Here is a 20,143-nt window from a genome sequence, read left to right on the forward strand (position 1 = left end):
GATACAAAAATGATGCGACTGCGAAGTGTGCAACTGCGAACTACCATGAGTTTGTGCAAACAGGTGTATGAAACTTTGACAAGTTTCCCCGGGAAACCAAAGGTGGTCCAGTTCATTCCACAGATAGATATGAATCTGTTGTTCATGGTGCATGAAGAAGTCGGTGCCATTGACATCGGCATCACCAAGCAAAATTATCTTCTGGCGTTCAAACAGGCTCATGGACTATGGCACCTGCAGCGTGAACTATTCACGCAAGCCCTCACAGAAGTCGCTCAAAGTGATCTCTACAGCATATTTTACGTTACAGTGACGTACTTGTTCACGACTAACGATCACCACCAGGTTTTCAAGCTTCACGAGCGCATTCTTGCCGAATTGTACCGCCGCGATGCTCATGTTCTCGAGGCCGAGTTCGAAATCATCACCACTTTGCTCAGCAGCCGTCTCAGTAAGATCAACAAGAACCTGCTACTTTGGAACTTACTCCGCAAACTCACGGTGATGATGAACTTTGATGGAGGACGCTTCAACGTACTTCTCGCACGAGTTTTGCAGTCTTGCCGATTACACTATGCCAACTATTACGGGAATAACTATCTACGGTGGCTCATTGGTGTAAGCATAGCTGTGGGTGATGGCACAAAGGTGGAGGCAATTCGTACGCAGTTGACGGAGGTGTGCCATGAGAGCTTGGCAGATGTGTCGTTATGGACCAATCTTCGTGTGCTCTTGTACGCGGACCTGCGCACCATCCAAGCGGCGGTATACCAACATGTGCGGGCAGTGGACGAGGTAAACCGCAAGTTCGGAGTCACGGTAGCTTCTCCAGTGGTGGCAGACTCGCCCACCACCACCACACACAACCCACAGTTCGCCCTAGATCAGTTGCATTGGCTCTTATCGGTGGAGTGCTGCAATATCACTCCATACGCCCTGGTGGTACCGTTAGAGCAACAAGCCCCGTTCCAGCCGGTGTTAGTCGCAGCTCTAGCGGCCCAGAACAAGCGGGCGGGCCTGTTCCCGCCTGATCACCCGGCACTCGATCACCACCGTCATTTTATCGCTGTGCTACAGCATCTCACTGTGAGCGCGAGCCCACACCCAGACCAAGTCGCAGTTGAAAACTCTCAGCGAAATCGCATCCGCACAACTCTCCATTCTCAGTGAGGGCAATTAATAATGGTATGTACCACAAGCTCGCCATCCTTCTCTCTGTCCCATTTGTACTAACCCCCATAGCTCAGAATCCGCCAGCTCCAGAAAAAAAAACAGGAGGAGGCTGAGGCCGCCCAGATGGCCCAACTGCACGGAATTTCCCCTGTGGCCACGAACAGAGTCAACTCTGCACATATAAGACTTCAGAAGGATATAACTGAACTTGACCTCCCCAGGTCCATATCGGTGCAGTTTCCCAACCCGGCCGACATTTCCTACTTTGAAATCACCATAAAGCCCGAGCTGGGCTATTATCAGCATGGCCGGTTCAGGTTCGCCGTATCTGTCAACGAAAACTTCCCCATTGACCCACCGAAAATCAAGTGTCTCCAGAGAATATATCACCCCAATATCGATCTTGAGGGAAACATTTGCTTGAATATCTTGAGAGAAGACTGGCTGCCAGCTTTGAACTTGAACTCAGTGATTATCGGTCTCAACTTCCTCTTTCTTGAGCCTAACCCCACCGATCCCTTGAATAAAACTGCTGCCAACGTATTGAAGAAGACACCCGAGGTGTTCCGGTCAAACGTACTCAATTCCATGAGGGGTCACTATGTGGACGACGGTTATTACGATAATGTGCTCAGATGACCCAACAGCATGTGCATGCGGCTGACCCAAGTAATGAATATAGCCAATTTCAGGCACCCCAGATTTTGTTGCTGTGAATAATACCTCATGTGCTGCCCAGTGAAATGGGTAGAGTTCCAGGTTCAATATGGAGGTTTTGGAGGCTCTTTTAGTAGTGGGCTGTATGTAATGAATACACCAAACCGTAATTGAAATTACGCAATTGAGCATGCCTGTGGGCTACCACCTGTCGGTATAATCCTCATCATGGGACTGATTGGGTGTGATTTACGTACATCTAAGAAAAGACATGGCACTTTAGTAGCACAATAGGCAGTGTGTGTTTGGGTCGCAACACAGAGTTTATACAGGTCCAAATCCCAAAAGTATTCAGATGCCAGCACTGATTGTGCAAAAGTTCAGCTCATACCAGTTAACCTTCCACCGTCATCAGTGTTGCTTGATTGCTTGCACTGAGGTGGTTTTGTGATTTTTGTAGTCTTATAAAGCTTAAAAGTGATTAAAATATATAAAATTCGCAGATTCTGGCGCAAGAGTTGACCATTGCAAGAAACCACACCACTTTGTAAGAGAGAATTGACACTGGTAGTAAGGTATGGTTAAAGGAGGATAACTCTACGGTGCTATGTGATAGAGTATAGTACATGTGATGCTTCTAACTATATTTGTGTCAACTGGCACCAAAAGCTTTGGAACTTACAGTGTTGTCAGACGAGGTTTTCTCACATCAATATCTGCCCTAAAACTGACCTGAAATCCTTCACCAGCATTGCCAATAATCTTTCCCAAAATAGTTTTCCCACAAAAGTTAAGAATAACCACATATAAATGTACTTAGATGGGTAAAAATGGTGAGTGGTGGGATCCCTATGGCGTATTTGGATCCCTGACCGATTGCACATGCACTCGCTAATGCAATCATTTTCTCAGAAGTGTATTGGAGTACAAAAATCTATAGACATATTGCTGGTTGATTTATAATAAAGGAATGAAGTGAAATCCTAAGATCATGGAATCGAGAAATCCGAAGGTACCCGAGCTCCGGAAGCTATCTGCAATCATGGAGTCAATATTAATTATTAATTCATAAGGAGAAAGAAAGTCTTATCCCATTACAAGCTGGGAGTCGATAAAAACTTATACTTCTTCTTGGTAACGTCATAGCAGTCCTTTAATGCATCGTCGTCGACAAACCAAGTGACTTTTCCTGCTGCACCTTCATTCACAATGGAACTTGGCAAGCCCTTTTCTGGTCTCTCCATGATAATTCTCATAACAGGCGCCTTGGTCAATCCTTCTACTACGAAGGTCACTCTTTGCGCATGGCAAATCACCGGGATACTGAGGGTGATTCTATTTTCGGGCCCTGAAGGCGCCAGTGATACTGGCAAGCACCAGGCTAACTTCTCCCGTAATTGCTCGCCATGGTTGGGAAATAATGAAGCAATATGTCCGTCTGGTGCACATCCCAACAACAACAAGTCAAACATCGGCAACTTGACAGAGTCCTTCTTGGCGAAGTTCCCAATCAAAATCTTTTCGTAGCTGTCGGCACACTCTTGAGGATCATCAATAAGTGTTTCATCTATATGGTAGACGTTGGGTTTGTGGTCGGTAGTGATCCAATCGAAAATCTCCCTCTTGGCCAGGCCATAGTTGGAGTCGGGAGAATCAAACGGTACCAACCTTTCGTCTGCAAAGTAAATGTCCCACTTGGCCCAATCGATTTCCTTTTGTCGTGGGATCAACCCTTGCTTCAAGATCTTAAGTAAGGACCCGCCACTTATGGCGATTTTGAAGCGGATATCTTTGACCTTATTCTTTTTCAGCGACTTAGATTTGAGGCTTGTGGTTGACGACGAGTTGTTGATGGAGTTAGTGGAAAGCGAGCTGAAGAGCTGAGGACGGGCAAGAAGTTGTTCCTTGATCAACCCGATTTGCTTGGGATCAAGTGTATTGTAGAGCGTCATGTTTTGTGCGGTGATTACATGGTCGGCCACCGCCTCGGCTACACCCAAGAACTCAGGGAACGAGTATACCAATGGTACGGTCGTGGTCATATCTCTGTTTGAGTATAGGTTACAGTGAGCTTGTTGCGGATTTCAGGGAGTTCTTTTTTCTTAGAGTTTCTGCTCCGGTGCGCGCCCTGCGCACTTGATGCAGCAAGACTGTTTTTTTTGCCTCCACAACCACTGCTTGTACCTAGAATGATCAATAATTTCTACGAATTGACCTGTGCGTTGACAAACGACTACATCGGCCGCTACAATAGACTGACTTTTGTCAAAAAAATTGTTCAAGCGGGTGACAAATTGACCCAATACTTTGTGTATTCGGATCAGTCCCAGCAACACACCATTTTGATCGCTAATGTGGTGCAATTAACCCCTCAAAAGCTGGTGGTAACTTTATGTGGCCACAAACAGGACGAAGGTGATAAGGTAGACTCAGTAGTAGTGGACTGGAGCATTTTGAACCCAAAAAACTCTATTGTGTTGCCATTGGATGAAATCAACTTATCGAGTGAGATCATTGCTCTTTTTAACAGCCAACTTGACAAAGAGGTTAATAGAGAGTACATGGAAGCGCTCTTTAAAAGAAGTTTGCGGTCTCATGAAAAGGCTCTGATACTGGTACCGGCTCTGGAATCGGCTCTGGAATCGGCTCTGGCAGTGGCCCTGGCTCTGGTACCAGCTCTGGCTCCATCTACATTTTTGCTGGATCCACCGGCATCCAAAAACGCTTCGATTCCTGATAAACCCGGTTTTGATGACGAATACGAGATGCAGAGCCACCGGGCGGTTTTGGGGTTACCACCACCTGGTGGTCCACCATCTGGCGGTGTTCCCTCGGTGGGAGACGACGACTTATATCCTGGTGGCATCAAAGACCCCAGTACGAGAGGGTACCTAGATCCGTTGAGAGACACTTCAAGAGGTTCTGGTGGAATGTACCCGTCGGCTAACCATCCGCTCTTCAACCGAGACCGAATGGGGGGCCCTGGAAATGCTCCCTTTGGGGCTCGGTACGACGACCCATTAGTAGGTGATCCTGATGATATGGACCTAATGGGAGCCGGCCTCCCAGGGTTCAGGAAACCCAGTGGTGGTTCTGGGGGTGGCGGGTTCCCGGGTCAGTTTGGCAACCACAACCCGTTCGGCGGATTGTAATGAGGGGGTTTATGCCGATGTGCCGATCGCAATCAGCATCATCAAAAAAAATGGGGTACACGATGAGGTGAAATGGAATTGGAAGATAAAAGTCAAAAAAAACTTAAATCAGGCGCAAATTAAAAGCAACCTGTTCAGTCCAAATGGAAGGGATTAATAAGGACTTATCAATAATTTAGCTAGGTCAATAACTTAATCATTGTCTAATCTTATTAAGGATAAACCTCACAATACCTCTACTGTCGATAGGCGTGTGAAATTTTCAGCTGCAGGTTTGAAATATCCGAGGGACGATCTCGAGGGTGGGCTGAGTCGTTCAAGTTGATAAGCACTCTCTGCGGCCTTGAGACCACCCACTCCGCCCTATGGACGACGGGAAATTCCCATACCCCCGGAACTCGAATTTATCCTACACATAGATCCCATTATTACTTATCCTCATCCGGTAATAATACACTACTTGCCTATTAGGGAAATAGCTAAACTTCCCTCACTAGTATTCGAACAAAATTTTATACCAGAGTGCCTTCTTAACGAAAACAGGAAATTCTTGCAGTCAAAAGCGGAGGCTGCATTTCATATAAAGAGCAACATCGCCCAGTTTCTTTCACACTACTATTTTCCATCTCTAGCATTATCTCCTTTTGTTTCGGTGTCTTATACCCCAGATCATCCGCACCGCTTCATTAGCAACCCATTTCTAATACCCGGATGTCCTACTTTTCTAAACAGTCGATGTCGGTCGCATCCAATGGCTCTCTCGAGTCTGACCTCTCGGCAGACGAGTTTAACTCGCATCCTTACGAATCGTACTCAAATCACTCAGATACCACAGCAACTTACGTTGATAATCTCCAGAAACCCATCAAGAAGAAAAGTGCCAAAAGAAAACCCCCAGTTAGCACTATCCACTCGGCAGAGGAGGCCCCCATTGATATGGCTCATCTTGAAAACCTTGCACCATTAAAGAAGGAACGCCGGCTTTTTTCGTTCCTTTTCCCCAAAAACCCTCCTCCCATCAACAGCCCCGAAGAGCGTAAGTCATATCCCTGGAAAGATGTGAATTTGCTTTCCAGAGGAATTTTCTACTGGTTGTTACCGATATTGGCGAAGGGTTACCAAAGAACCTTGGTCCCTGATGACTTGTACCATTTAACGGAGGAGTTGACGGTAGAACACATGCATTTAAAGTTTGACACTTTACTACAAAAACACCTTGATGACTTGAGACAAAAGCACCTAAAAGACCACGCCGACTTGTCGGATTTCAAATGGCCTGTGCACCTTGTGCCGTTGTGCTTGTTTAAGACGTTTCAGCTCCAATACACCATGTCGTGCATCTTTTTGGGGTTGTCTTTCTGCTGTCAAGCACTTTCTCCGTTGCTCACGCGGAAATTAATTGACTTTGTTGAATACAGGGCTCTCGGGTTCGAGAGGACCTTGAACAAAGGTATTGGGTACACCTTGGGGTCTGTGGTGTTGATCTACGTCAACGGGTTACTTTTGAACCATTTTTTCCACAACGCCATGGTTACGGGCGCCCAGTGTAAAGCGATTTTGACAAAATCAGTACTTTTAAAGTCGTTCAAGTTGACTTCAAAGGCCAAACATTCATTTCCACCCGGTAGAATCACCAGCATGGTTACCACTGACTTGCTGCGGATCGATTTGGCGGTGGGATTCCAGCCGTTGGTGGTGTGTTTCCCCATTCCCGTCATCATTGCCATTGGCTTATTGTTGAAGTTTATTGGCGTGACGGCGTTAACCGGAATTGGTTTGTTCTTCGTGTCGTTGATCATCTGTGTATTGTTAACCACCAAGTTATTCAATACCAGAGAAACAGTTGTCGACTACACCGATGAAAGAATCGGGTTGATGAGAGAAATATTAACCAACTTGAAAGTTATCAAGTTCTACGCTTGGGAAATGGCCTACAAGTTGAGAATCACTTCTGTCAGAGAACAGGAAATGAAGTACTTGTTCACCATCAAGGTGTTGAGAAACTTCATCACCGCATACGCAGTGACGTTGCCAGTGGTGAGTTCCATGCTCTCATTTGTCACCTTGTGGGCCGCCGAGGCCATGAAGGACGCCGGTAGAGTGTTCTCGTCCTTGTCATTATTCTCCATTTTGGCCCAGGCTATCATGTTGCTTCCTATTGCGTTGGCCACCGGGGCTGATGCCATGATTGGGTTCAGAAGATTGAGAGAGTTTTTGAGCGCGGACGAGTACAACAGCGACTTGGAAGACCAGTTGAACGCTTTGAACACGCGATTCATCATTGGTGACGACTACTTGGGCGAAAAGGTTCCTGATGCTGATAAGGGCGTGGCTTTGGAAGTCACAAACGGAGAGTTTGTGTGGGAAACCTTCAACGAAGACTTGGAGAACGAAGATCTCTGGGAACTTGGTGAAAAATTGACCAAGAAACAGAAGGACAAGATCATCAAGAAGAAGCAGAAACAACGGGAAAAGGAAAGAAAGAAGCAGCTTAAGTTGAATGCCAAAAAGATCCATGCAGAAAAGATCATCAGTGAATCCGCCAGACACTCCATGGACCTTGGAGACTTGAATCAACCTACTTCTTCTGACCTTTCTTTGAACTCCGCCGATGCCGTTTTCAACGGCTTGACCAATGTGAACTTGCGTATCAAGAGAAATGAGTTCATTGTCATCACTGGTGTCATTGGATCGGGTAAGTCGTCTTTGTTGAGCGCTTTGGCTGGGTTCATGAAACTCAAGTCTGGTGACTTGAAAATCTACGATAAGCTGGTCTTATGTTCCCAGCCCTGGATTCAAAACTCCACTGTTCGTAATAATATTACCTTTGGTTCTCCCTTTGATCCTGTCAAGTACAACAAAGTGCTTTACGCTTGTGCTTTGGAAGATGACTTGAAATTATTGCCTGCCAGAGATATGACAGAAATCGGTGAAAGAGGTATTACCTTATCTGGAGGTCAAAAGGCTCGTATCAACTTGGCTAGAGCCGTTTATGCTGAACCTGATACCATTTTGTTGGACGACGTTTTAAGTGCAGTGGACTCAAGAGTTGGTAAGCATATTGTCAACAACTTGTTCAACGGCTTGTTGAAAGACAAAACCAGAGTCTTGGCTACCCACCAGTTATCTTTTATTGATAATGCCGATAGAGTGGTGTTTTTGAATGGTGACGGTACCATTGATGTTGGAACCATTGACGAATTGAGTGCCAGAAACGCTAGCTTCAGAAAGTTGTTTGAATTCAACCTTGTAATGGCTGACAAAAAAGACGTTGATGAAGTCATCTCTGAAGACGACTCCAACCGGTCTGCTATGCAATATAACGATATTGATGACTTTGCCATGAACGAGCTTGGAAGAGTTGTTGAAGCTGAAGAAAAGGGAGCTAACTCCATTTCCTGGGACGTCTACAAGAAGTATATTGACTTGGGTTCTGGTATATTTGGATGGGCTGCTGCTCCTATCTTTATTTTCTTGATGTGTTTGGCTACATTCTGTCAAGTGTTTACCAACACCTGGTTGTCTTATTGGATGGAAAGAAAGTTTCCTGGCAAGTCTGACCATTTTTACGTGGGTTTCTATGTGGCTTTTGCATTCTTAACGGTCATTTTTACGGCTATAGAATTCACGATGTTGGCATACATGAATAGTAAGTCTGCTGAAATCTTGAATGTTAGAGCCGTCGAAAAGGTGTTACATGCACCAATGAGTTTCATGGATACTAATCCTCTTGGTAGAATCTTGAACAGATTCACTAAGGATACCGATTCGTTGGACAATGAAATTGGAGAACAATTGAGATTGTTCTTATTCCCTTTGGCCACTATAATTGGTATTATCATCTTGTGTATCTCATACTTGCCATATTTTGCTGTTGCAGTTCCATTTTTGGCGATTTCGTTTATCTTTATCTCCAACTTCTACCAAGCTTCCAGCCGTGAAATCAAGAGATTAGAAGCCGTCCAAAGATCTTTGGTATACAACAACTTCAATGAGACTTTGACTGGTATGAGTACCATCAAGACTTACAAAGCCGAAGACGTGTTCATCAAGAGAAATGACGAATTCATTAACAAGATGAACGAAGCCTACTTCTTGTCTATCGCAACGCAAAGATGGTTAAGTGTCCACTTGGATATTGTGGCAGCTATATTTGCCTTGATTATCTGTATGTTGTGCATCACTGATCAGTTCAACATCAGTGCTTCTTCTACTGGTTTATTGTTGAACTATGTCATTCAAATCGTGGGCTTATTGTCTTTAACAGTGAGATCGATGACTCAAGTGGAGTCCGAAATGAATTCGGTTGAAAGATTGTATGAGTACGCATTCAAGTTGGATCAAGAAGCGGCTTACAAGCAAACCGAGTTCCAGCCTCCAGCAGAATGGCCTCAAACTGGTTACATTCAATTTGAAGATGTCAACTTGAAGTACAGGCCAAACTTACCATTGGTATTGAAGGACTTAAACTTTAGCATCTATCCTGGTGAAAAAGTTGGAATCTGTGGAAGAACCGGCGCCGGAAAGTCATCTATCACAACTGCTTTGTACAGGTTATGTGAGTTGGCATCTGGTAGAATTCTTATTGACGGGTTAGATATCAGCAACATGGGGTTGTTTGATTTGAGATCGAGATTGTCGATTATTCCTCAAGACCCGGTATTGTTCCAAGGGTCTATTAGAAAGAATTTAGATCCTTTCAGCGAGTCTACCGATGAGAAGTTGTGGGATTCTTTGAGAAGAGCTGGTTTGATTGACGAAACCGTTTTGGAAAAAATCAAAGCTACCAAATTTGATCCAAAGAACAAGATGGGATTCGACCAATTACACAAGTTCCACTTGGATCAAAATGTTGAAGATGAAGGTGAAAACTTCTCGTTGGGTGAAAGACAATTGCTTGCTTTAGCCAGAGCGTTGGTTCGTAATTCCAAGATCTTGATTTTGGATGAAGCCACCTCGTCTGTCGACTATGAAACCGACTCCAGAATCCAAGAAACCATTGCTAAGGAATTTGCCGATTGTACTATATTATGCATTGCCCACAGGTTGAAAACTATTTTAAACTACGATCGTATCTTGGTCATTGACAAAGGCGAGGTTGTTGAAAAAGGAACCCCATTATCTTTATTCCACACCGATGGTGTTTTCTCCAATATGTGTGAAAAAGCCAACATTGATGCTGGTGATTTCGAACATGTCATTGCTTACTGAAAAGTTTTACGAAATTTACCCCCATTCAGTTCTATTTATTAATTATTTGAATACCATATTACTTTTTACGAAATAATCTTTTGCAGCGCCAGTCCCTACCATTCTATAAGCAATCTATGAGCCAATTTTTGACATGGCATAGAAAATTTGTGCAGCTGAAGCACTTTGCAACAAGTTCCCAATTGGTTTGCCGTCACAGTAATTGGAAGAATCAGCCTTGAAGCTCAGTATATTGTCCACAAAGTTGTTGGTGGATACTTGGTAGGTTTTGATGATATTCTGCGCCTGCGTGTTCACCTCAGAAATAAGGCTCTGGTAGTAGGTATCTTGACTTTTGCTTGTAGCAGTTGCAATGGTGATCAAGTCGCTGATTCCGGTGAACAACAAGTGGGAGTAGTACATTGGGTTGTTCCAAGTGCCATCACTATTGTAGAATGCCCCCTTCTTATTTAAGGCTGAATTCACCAATTTGGTGGCCTTATCGTAGTAGTCGGATTCTCCAGTAAAGGAATTCAAATACGCCAAAGTCGATACCATCACCCCCACACTATAGCTCAACTTCCCCTTGTTAACAGCCCCGGTTTTTGAATTGATCCCATCGTAGATCAACCCGTCGCTGGAGTCTTGCAAGTTGTCTAAAAGCCAATTAACCTGCTTACTGGCAAACTCAAGTAACAGTTGGTCCTGAGTAACTTGGTATAGTCTGGTAGCGGCCAACGCCAGTTCGGCCGTGGAAATGGATGCGACATAGGGGGCATTGAGTTTCCAATAGACACCTCCTCCCAGTGCCTCCTGATTCATTAAGTTCAGCATTAGCTTTTTGGCCAACTCCAAGTCGTCCACATTACCGGCATACTTATATGAGTCGAGCAAAACCCACAAAACCTGGGCATTGTCGTCCATATATACGTCGTTGTCCTTGGCGGTGGACGAGCTGAACCAATTGTCTGAGTTAAGGTAGTCCTTCAAGTTTGCAATCACCAAATCAATATTTGCAGCATTCACCGAATCTGCAATCATCTTTCCTGCGACTGCTTGATCCCATACCGATGGGTATTCAAAATTATTCAAGCACTTGTCATTTTCACTCCAGGAGGATTTGGAAGTAACCCAGAATCTACTCCACGAGAAATCAACCACATCGGTGAACAAAGACGCGTAGTTGGTAGAACAACTAACTCTAGCCAACCATGGCAAAAACCAGATAAGGGCCACACACTTCATGAAATTTTTCGCAGTCAGGAGGTCCGTTTCCGATACTAACAGAAGCCAGGTAAAGTATGATCTAGGAACCACCAGGGCTGGGAATGAGATGGTTTATATACTATTTGGAGGCGTGAGGAATTCAAAAGCATAACTCGTTTCAGCACGTTCATTGGAACAAACCAGGAGGTGCTGAAACCGGATTAATTAAATGTCGCAACCTTATGCTCTCCTACGCCCTTGTGTGCAAATGGGATCAAGATTGCAGCTTTACAGGAACATTCGCAATATAAACACAACCGCGTAAATACAACTTGCCCCACCAGTCTTGACACACTTTGTGGGTCCTCCACCAAACTTTCATACTCCCATTCCCTCTCCCACTCCCATTTCGCAATGCTCTCAATTATCCCTTATCGACATGTGTATGAACCCCGACGAGGCTTCGATACACCTCCTTCAATTGTTACCGGCATGAACAATAAATCGGTTGGACAAAAAGCTTTTCGCCTAATATGGCGTCTAGCGTCTCTCAGTAAAGCGTGTTCTAATCCTAATGGGGTGGTTATAGTCGCTAAAGTAGTACCATATATCCCACCCACACGTCTGGTGAAAGCCCAAAAAGAAACGTCCAGGAGGGGGCTTTGTCCCTCCTTGAAAATACCTGGAAATCCCGACACGTTAAAAGCCCTTATTAGGAAATAATAGACCACAATTTTGCAGCTGCGAAATAGCAACTAGAACATAAGGAGAACCAAATCATGTAAGCTGCATCCCAGTGATACGTGTCAGTTAGTGATGTAGGCAGGGGAGCAGTTGGTGTGTCAGGGGTTTAGAACGATCTCTGTACTAGCTTGTAGTACTAATTTGGGGGATTTTGTGTACAATCTACGAGAAGTTCTAGACCCAATGAGACTTGACACTAGTAGACAACAGAAAATAATTAGTGGCTGGCATCTTGTACGACACAGCCGATGTACCTTAGCCTATTCATGGGAGATCAAACTGTCCAACATGAACACAAACCAGACCAACCAAATGAAGTAGGCAAGTGATAGGATCAACAGGTTAACGATAGAAAGTACAAACAAGAATGTACCCTGCTTGAGGAGGTGTACAACACGGTTTTATCACCAGTATAGAGGTGTCAACACCTGAAATATACCTGAATAGTGAGATATCTGGCACAGAAAAGGGATTTTAGTGGTGGTCTCACCGAGAATTGGGATAACTGTATATGTGAGACAGCTTCGTTTGAGGTCTCCTAGGAGCACAGCATGAACCTAGTTGTAGAGTAATAGTTGCTTGAAGTATAGAGGATTCTTTCAGGAGGCTGTCGAGGTCTCAGAATTCAAGGGTACTCAGGAAGTGTGTTCTCGATGGCATTTATGGGATTCCTAGTGATAACAAGTTTGACTGAAAGAGACACTCGAACTTTGGAAGGGAGACTAGACTGGCAATACATCCACTAGTTATACTGGTACTTTTTCTGTAGAGTGAAAACAGGTATCAGCAGCAGCATATAATTCCGTATACTATTCCGTTTTGCACCCAAAAATAATGAGATGGGTATCCAACGGCTCTGATGAGTTCTGAAGTGGCTCTACGTCTGCTGAGTATATACTCATAGTAGTATCTGCGCATGTATACATTTTTACAGATCTGGTCATATTTGGTCATATCTAACAACTTTCTATCCAGTAGTCCAAGTCCATGTTTTTAATGATACTAGAAAACCCCTGCGCGGCCTTAAACCCACAGATCTCCCTATAAGTACTTCCATTTACACTGTTGTCATTGTCAACGGTATCACCCTTAGGGTACTCCACGTGAAACACTGGCTTGTTCTGGTCTATAAAGGGCCGGTAGAGGTCACACTCGTCGTACTCCACACACTGCTCGTCCACCACCCACTCAACACTGTCAATCACAGAATCGATTATAGCACCACAGTTCTTCAACCCTATCGACATGTTCATCAGGTGAGCCTCATCTGCAAGGTACTTGATATAGTTTATGGAGTCTGTGTGAGTCAAATTCAAGCCGTTGTCATTGTCATATCCATCTAAATTGTCTGGGTCCACCCCATCGCAACCTTTCTCCAAGGCCATCTCAAGACGGCTTATCATGATGCTCCTGGTGCTTGGTGACGAAATGTTGAGCCATCTTTCACCCTTCCAGCCATCTAAATCGTTTCCAAGGTCGGCAGCCGTGAAATTGTCAGCGTCTGGTCTCCAGTTTTCGTAGCTTCCGGCTGAAAAATAACATACCACCTTGTGACCATCATCTTGAAGGTCTTTGATGAGCTTCACCGAGCTGTCAAATAAGTCGATATCGTATACCTCGATGCTCTCGTTTGTAGACGAGAGCTTTGGAGGGTTTTGGAGGACATAATCCCATGTTGTACCTGATTCTGGCTTCCAATAGGTGGTTCTGGAAGTGGTACTGGCATTGTGGGAGTCAGACTTTTTCTTAAGTCCCAAGCCGAGTCCTAGGCCAAGTCCCAATCCTAAGGCAGTAGTAGCACCAACTGCTAAAGCCAATAGACGTGTTATGTTCCTGCTAAGCATAGTTGTAGTTGTCGAACGGAATTTTTGGGCTTCCAAAAGTCCGCCAGTTTACGGGCGCGGCGCTCGTATTTATGGCTGTCAAAATAGTTGAGAGAGCAATTGGTTGAGGTTTAGAGAGGTAGAACTGGGTAGGAGTAGATATAGGTGGGACTACGGGTACCTGTAGTACTAAAAGGATGTGTTTGTAAACCGATGTGTATCTTGAAGGGAAGTCAGGGTTGTTGAAGACAAGTGCAATGTTAAATTTAGAATCGAGGCTTGGTTACGACTGCATCAACTAAACGGCACATGACACTAAATATATTTTCCCTGCCCTTTCAAGGCCTAGATGAGTGTGAAACTCATGTACTTAAATATGTGCATTAATATGGATAATTCATGCCTCCATGTATGTGCTGAATAATTTACGCTTCCTGTTCTGTGCTAATTGAGATTGTCCAATTTTCATCTTAATAGGATATATATCTCAATATGAATAATCATGCTTCCTTTAATGTGCAGATAAGAAGTCTTCCTCATGTGCTAATAGGCACAGTCCAGTATGCCTCCTATGTATGGAATATGAATCAATATTCCCTGATGCAAACCTAAATGTTGTGAACCATATAAAACAACAAATAGGCATTGATAGACTCAATTTCCTGTTGAGGAACCAATGTGATGATACTGTCGTCAAATTTAAGCCACTGGTTGTTCTCCGTCTTTATAAGCACCACATAGTGACCTGTGTTGACAGATCCGATATGGACCACCAAGGCAAATAGTTCGTAGAACTGGTTGGTACTCCCTTCATTACTATCTTGTGATAAGTAGTCCGAGAGGTTGAGGTACAATGGGTTTCTGATGGGGATATCATTTTTGATGAAGGAGTTTACATTATGCTTGAATCTCTTGAGTTGGATCGATAACACCGATGACATCTTATTGATCTTCAACGACTTCTTCGGTTTCGAGTTCTTATTACAGAACTGACACTTGTAGTTTTCCAACGTTTCTTCCTTGGTAAACAAGTTTAGACAGTCGTACACGGTCGAGTGGTCTGGCAAATTCGTGAGTTCCAATGACAAGTCCATAATCGGGTCAATAGTCCTGGTGGTATTGTCGCAATCTGAGCACATGATCAAACTCTCCAACTCTCCAGCAAAGTGCTTATGGGTGATACAGTCACAGTCCTCATACGTATGGCCAAACACATCATTCTCCCCCATATCACTCTTTAATCTCATGTGGTCTTTGTGAAACTCGTTGAGAAGATACTGCCAAAACTCATGGGCATCTTGTTCCTCGTAGCCTGTCAACGATTTGTTCTTATACCACGAATTTATCAACAAGTTCGTCATCCCGAACGAGTCGTTATTGCTACTGGTAAAAAACTCGGTGAAGATTTTGTCGATTGAGCAAGTGATGCACTCGCTCACATCACAATTGAAGTAGTGCTCGTCACTGTTGAAGAACTCCCGCTTCAACATGGGATTGTGGATGAGCGTCTGCAATATTGAGCTTATGAAGCACGTCGATCCGAAGTTCACAAACCCCTTGAGGCCCCGGATCGAAGTCTCTTCAGGAGTATCGTAGTGGTCGCTTGTATCATCAGATTCCGGTAACTCCAAACTCGACTCGGGCCGCACCTGGGGGTCGATAAGAGACAATACCTCGTTTCGTATGTCGTTCAAGGCCTTATCATTGATATAGGTGTTACACTTGAAGCAATAAATCAATCCGTTTTCACTGTCAATAGCAAATACATGTTGGTTCAACTTGTAGTGATTGTATCCATGGTTGTTAATTTGACAGCCAATGTTGGGACACTGTAGGCAGATAAGATTGTTGTTGAAGTTGCAGAGCTTGCAGTTGGAACACTTCAATGCGTTGAGCTTGAGCTCAATTAGCTTGTCGGCGGAAAAAGACGAGTTGTCTTTGAGAAGCCTAAAATTATTGGACTTATTCACGAGCAAAGCAATTTTGATTGCTTGCTTGTAGGTAATCAAGACATTTTCTCGAGCTTTGGAGTTCAACACCTGTCGAATGTGCTGACACGAACCCAAATCCTCAAACATCTTCTTTGGCCTAATGTCCAAGGGTTTGCAAGTGTCTTGTGGTAGATCAGATTTTCATCGATTTGTCAAATTGCGAAAAGGGCCCGCTCGCAGCTGGCTGCGGTGGGCATCTACATGATTTTAAACAAGCTATAAGTCTATTTCAGTCGTAAAAATCGTCATCACTGTCGTCCTCTTGGATAGACTTGCCCTTGAACTTCAATCTACTGCTCGATTTTTTGTTATCTTCGTCCTCGTCCTGGTTAACCACGAGCCGTCTGTCGGAAAACTCCACCATCTTCAACTCCAACATCACATTTTCGATATCTCCAGTCTTTGTGTCGTTACCCCCGAGTTCCGTCAATGTTATATATTGCTTGATGACGTGTTTGTTTCTGTAAATCAAAATGGTGGGGATATTCTGTTCTGGATAGTTCTCGATGGCTCGCTTGGCAGGGATATCGACAAACTTAATTTCTGGGAACCGGGCCGCCAACTGAGTGAAGATGGCCGCCAAGAGGCGACTTTGAATCATCAGATCTGATGACAAGTGTACCAATACAAATCCTTCTTCGCTAGCCAACGTGATCTCCTTCTCGTATTCGTTCTTGGAGATGGACATCACCAGACCAAACTTGGCTCGCGACTGCAACTCGCTCAACTCGTTCATACGCCTCTGCTTGTAGAAGTTCAAGAACTCCTCGTCTTCCTCATCTTCCAACTCAGCTAGCTCATCCAACTCTTTGTTGTCCAATCGGTTTTCATGCTGATTCTTGAGGGCTTCTTCCAATGCGTTTTCGAGCTCTTGCGTGGGCGACGGTGGTTTTTCGGGGATGATCCCATGTGCTCGCAAGATATCGTTCCACTCAGTGTCCTCATTTGGGTCCACCTCGACGGGGACCTTCATATCACTCATAGGATTCATGGTGACTTTTGACTGAAGGTGCGGTTGGTTTTGAGACCGAGTTTTCACAATGAGCGCGCACGACTGCTTGCTGATGGAGTATTCGTTTTGAGTAGAAAAGACTTGGAGGGTGAGGCAAGAGTTTGGGGGAGCGTATCAAAAAGACTGCTTGGGAGTTAGTAATTATTTCAGGCTTTTACCCGGAGTTTTCGTGGGTCTTTCCAGGTTTTTATGAGGCATATAAGCAGCTCAAGGCCATAAGTGGGTGTATAGGGAACTTCTCGAGGCGATAGTGCTTACGGGTGTTTGTATGGGTTTCTTGTGCTCTGGCCAATCATTTCACAGAAAACACATAAACCTTTCATAAATTAGCTGTTTGACATTTAGAAGAATGATTGCAAATTGCGAAAATTACGTATTGCATTTAGTTCAATCAAAGTATTTAAATAATCAAAAGCAAACCACACCAATTAGAATTTTGGCTGGTTCCGTTAAAGCCAAGCACCCATCACTGAAAACATCACAACAATTCCAAACCACATATCATCTTGCATATCATAAAACAGATGTTAAACAAGAGAACATCAAAAAGTATAAATGAACCTCAGCCGGTACAAATTGGCCCGAATTACATCAAAAGCCTCGTCATACCTTCCAATTCACCACTTACGCCACCCAAAGAACACCTGGCCCTCTAATCAATTACATTGGCGTTATACACAAAATAATCCAATCATGGTTACCTGATTGCGAAAACAGCGAATTACCGACTACCATTTTTCTATCAACAAGAAACAGAAGATTCTATTAGCAATAAATATTTACAAAGTAAAAGATAATAATAAATGTTATGATGAAGTGGAAGGCAGTGCTAGGATGACAAAGGGTTCTAGGACGATTACTTGGTGGCCTTGGCCAAGTAAGTGATCAAATCGTTTCTGTCCTTAGGCTTCTTCAAACCACCGAATGCCATCTTGGTACCAGGAATATACTTCTTGGGGTTTTCCAAGTAGTCACTCATGGTTTGCTCAGACCACTCAACACCCTTCTTCTTGTTGGCGTCAGTGTAAGAGTAGCCGGTGGCTTGACCGGATTTTCTTCCAAACACACCATTCAAGTTAGGACCGACCTTGTGAGGTCCACCGGCCTCAACGGTGTGACATTGCAAACATCTAGTTTTGAACAAGTTAGCACCTTTCTTTTCGTTACCCTTTTCGAATTTGGCTGGCATCTTTCTTTAATTTTGTTTTGTGTTTAAGTAGTGACAAACTGAAAATTTTTTCTTTTGCCTGAGAGTATATTTATACAAATTTAGTTGTAAGATTGTTTTTCGCAGCTTTTTTATTGGCTGGTTTTAGTTGGCCGTGGGTTACGTCCACGCACGTCGAAATTAAGGTAGCGATTTGGGATTCGGACATGGAGGAAGAGGTACCCTTATTGTAGGTGTAGTGGGTAGAGTGTGGTGTGGGTTGGGGTCAACAAGGGGTCTTCAATAGTGGAATATTGCAGTACGGCTGAGAGTCGTGCGACACTATCGGTGGAAGAGATTGCTGCGACATTTGCCGGGTGGTTTAGGAACCACCCGGCAAATCAGTGACCACTCGTACCCTGCGAGTCACGTTCGTCAGTAGCGCGGTGGTGCGGGCTGGTCGCCCGACTGGGCGTTCGGCTGGGACTCCGGCTGTAACTAGCGCTGCGACTGCTTCCACTTCTGCTATAGCTGCTGCTACCACTTCTACTGTAACTGCCACTACCACTTCTGCTATAACTACCACTACCACTTCGACTACCAACCTCATGTCGTTCACGCTTTCTTCCTCTTTTGCGGCTCTCCAACTCGTCTCTCATCTCGTCTGTAAGCATTCCCAATCCAATGGCTGTGAAATAGTTGATTGCAAATACCAAGTCGTCTCTCTTTCCATCCATCTGAAACATCCCAGAAAGCTGTTGCATATTCCCAGTCAACTTGTCTTTTACGGTGGGCGTACCGACCTCTTCGACCATTTCCTTCAACAAAAACTTGATAAATATCCGATTTGATGAGTTGGTGTTTGCCTCAGTCAACGAGATGACTTTTAGAATAGTTACAGGTAACTTTCCAGTGGCCACCAAATATCCGTAGAGCTTGCCAAGATTCCGGATCCCGTTCAACTCGATCTGATGGATGTTTTCGTAGTTCACCTCGAAGAGCCGCGTGAACTCATGCTTGTACTTGGTGAACTTCACGCTGAGAATCTCACAGATGGTTCCGTAGTACTTTGAGTATGTCTTCTCTTGAACACAACTTTTGATGACGATTTCGGCGAGGATTTCAGGCTTGTAGTTCAACTTAAGAAGTTTGTGTACCGACTCTTCGGACGAAAGACTGGACATGATGGTCAAGTAGACGGTTTTCTGGAGACCGATGAGCTCGGCCTGTGACATGTCTACCACCGGTTCCGCCAGGACATGTTGCTGCGGCTCTTCGGGGCGATGCTCTTCTTCAAGTGCTCCTTCCTCGAGTTCACCAAGAATTTCCCGTTTTAGCGTTTCGTACTCATGGTACTCTTTACCGTCGTCTTTGAGTAACTTAATAGAGGCATCTAGTTCATCCTCCAAGTCTATTTCATGGCACATTTCGCCATCGATGAGAATGGCAGTAAAGTCTTTGAACCCTCTTCTCCATATTTGGAGTAGTTTTTCAATGGAACTTTTGCTAGTATTGGAGACCTGCTTTTCGTTCACCAAGTTTCTTAATTTATCGATTATGGCGTAAACAATGTTTGTAGGGAGTACAGCACCGCTATGTTTTAGGATCCGTATCACCACACCGATGCTGTCGTCAGTGATGTTGCTCATCAAAAGTTCGAGAATTTGGAGTATCACCAAGTTGTTTACAACGTGATAGTTGACTAACTCACACACCAAGTCGATGTTCACGTACATGTTATGCAAATACTCATTTTTGAAGACAATAAGTAACCTAATGACAATTAGTTTTCCTATATCGGGCACTTTGAAGTTCAACACGTTCACCAAACTCGCATATACCCAAGCTGGTTTCCTTGAGGTTCTCTGCGATAACATCAATTTCCTTACAAGAAGACCTTTTCCCTTGAACAAATTGAGCTTGAAAAGCTCCACCGCGATCGTATCAATGTTGTGTTCGTTGAGGTTGTCTACCAATGCTTCAATCGATGTGCGGAGTCGTATCCATTCTGTAGATGTTTGTGACATTACCGGTTGTGAGAACTAAAG

General features: G+C 44.2%; 9 protein-coding genes across 9 annotated transcripts; 3 read left to right on the forward strand and 6 right to left on the reverse strand. All coding sequences in view use genetic code 12, as the record gives it.

The window, feature by feature from the left end:
• Positions 1-45: 45 nt before the first annotated feature.
• On the forward strand, positions 46-1,812 carry PSN45_003520 (uncharacterized protein; the record flags this gene model as incomplete). Its single annotated transcript, XM_006684830.2, has 2 exons — positions 46-975; positions 1,243-1,812. The coding sequence occupies 2 exons, from the start codon at positions 46-48 to the stop codon at positions 1,810-1,812; spliced, it is 1,500 nt and encodes a 499-aa protein (XP_006684893.2).
• A 1,112-nt stretch (positions 1,813-2,924) lies between these two features.
• Positions 2,925-3,872, reverse strand: SOL1 (suppressor of los1-1; the record flags this gene model as incomplete). The annotated part of the gene is made up of 1 exon (XM_006684648.1): positions 2,925-3,872. One exon carries the CDS (start codon positions 3,870-3,872, stop codon positions 2,925-2,927), a length of 948 nt encoding a protein of 315 aa, XP_006684711.1.
• Positions 3,873-4,019: 147 nt separating this feature from the next.
• PSN45_003522 (uncharacterized protein) lies at positions 4,020-4,982 on the forward strand (the record flags this gene model as incomplete). Its single annotated transcript, XM_066158099.1, has 2 exons — positions 4,020-4,376; positions 4,596-4,982. 2 exons carry the CDS (start codon positions 4,020-4,022, stop codon positions 4,980-4,982), a joined length of 744 nt encoding a protein of 247 aa, XP_066014196.1.
• A 711-nt stretch (positions 4,983-5,693) lies between these two features.
• On the forward strand, positions 5,694-10,193 carry PSN45_003523 (uncharacterized protein; the record flags this gene model as incomplete). Its single annotated transcript, XM_066158100.1, has 1 exon — positions 5,694-10,193. The coding sequence occupies one exon, from the start codon at positions 5,694-5,696 to the stop codon at positions 10,191-10,193; it is 4,500 nt and encodes a 1,499-aa protein (XP_066014197.1).
• A 114-nt stretch (positions 10,194-10,307) lies between these two features.
• Positions 10,308-11,417, reverse strand: PSN45_003524 (uncharacterized protein; the record flags this gene model as incomplete). Its single annotated transcript, XM_006684206.1, has 1 exon — positions 10,308-11,417. One exon carries the CDS (start codon positions 11,415-11,417, stop codon positions 10,308-10,310), a length of 1,110 nt encoding a protein of 369 aa, XP_006684269.1.
• Positions 11,418-13,078: 1,661 nt separating this feature from the next.
• On the reverse strand, positions 13,079-13,966 carry PSN45_003525 (uncharacterized protein; the record flags this gene model as incomplete). The annotated part of the gene is made up of 1 exon (XM_006684204.2): positions 13,079-13,966. The coding sequence occupies one exon, from the start codon at positions 13,964-13,966 to the stop codon at positions 13,079-13,081; it is 888 nt and encodes a 295-aa protein (XP_006684267.1).
• Positions 13,967-14,553: 587 nt separating this feature from the next.
• On the reverse strand, positions 14,554-16,023 carry PSN45_003526 (ubiquitin carboxyl-terminal hydrolase; the record flags this gene model as incomplete). Its single annotated transcript, XM_066158101.1, has 1 exon — positions 14,554-16,023. The coding sequence occupies one exon, from the start codon at positions 16,021-16,023 to the stop codon at positions 14,554-14,556; it is 1,470 nt and encodes a 489-aa protein (XP_066014198.1).
• Positions 16,024-16,165: 142 nt separating this feature from the next.
• PLP2 (Proteolipid protein 2) lies at positions 16,166-16,927 on the reverse strand (the record flags this gene model as incomplete). The annotated part of the gene is made up of 1 exon (XM_006684646.1): positions 16,166-16,927. The coding sequence occupies one exon, from the start codon at positions 16,925-16,927 to the stop codon at positions 16,166-16,168; it is 762 nt and encodes a 253-aa protein (XP_006684709.1).
• Positions 16,928-17,804: 877 nt separating this feature from the next.
• CWC22 (pre-mRNA-splicing factor cwc22) lies at positions 17,805-20,122 on the reverse strand (the record flags this gene model as incomplete). Its single annotated transcript, XM_006684202.2, has 2 exons — positions 17,805-18,137; positions 18,701-20,122. 2 exons carry the CDS (start codon positions 20,120-20,122, stop codon positions 17,805-17,807), a joined length of 1,755 nt encoding a protein of 584 aa, XP_006684265.2.
• Between the last annotated feature and the right edge of the window lie 21 nt (positions 20,123-20,143).

This window comes from Yamadazyma tenuis, chromosome 4 (genome assembly GCF_029203305.1).
Source record: "Yamadazyma tenuis chromosome 4, complete sequence".
NCBI lineage: Eukaryota > Fungi > Ascomycota > Pichiomycetes > Serinales > Debaryomycetaceae > Yamadazyma > Yamadazyma tenuis.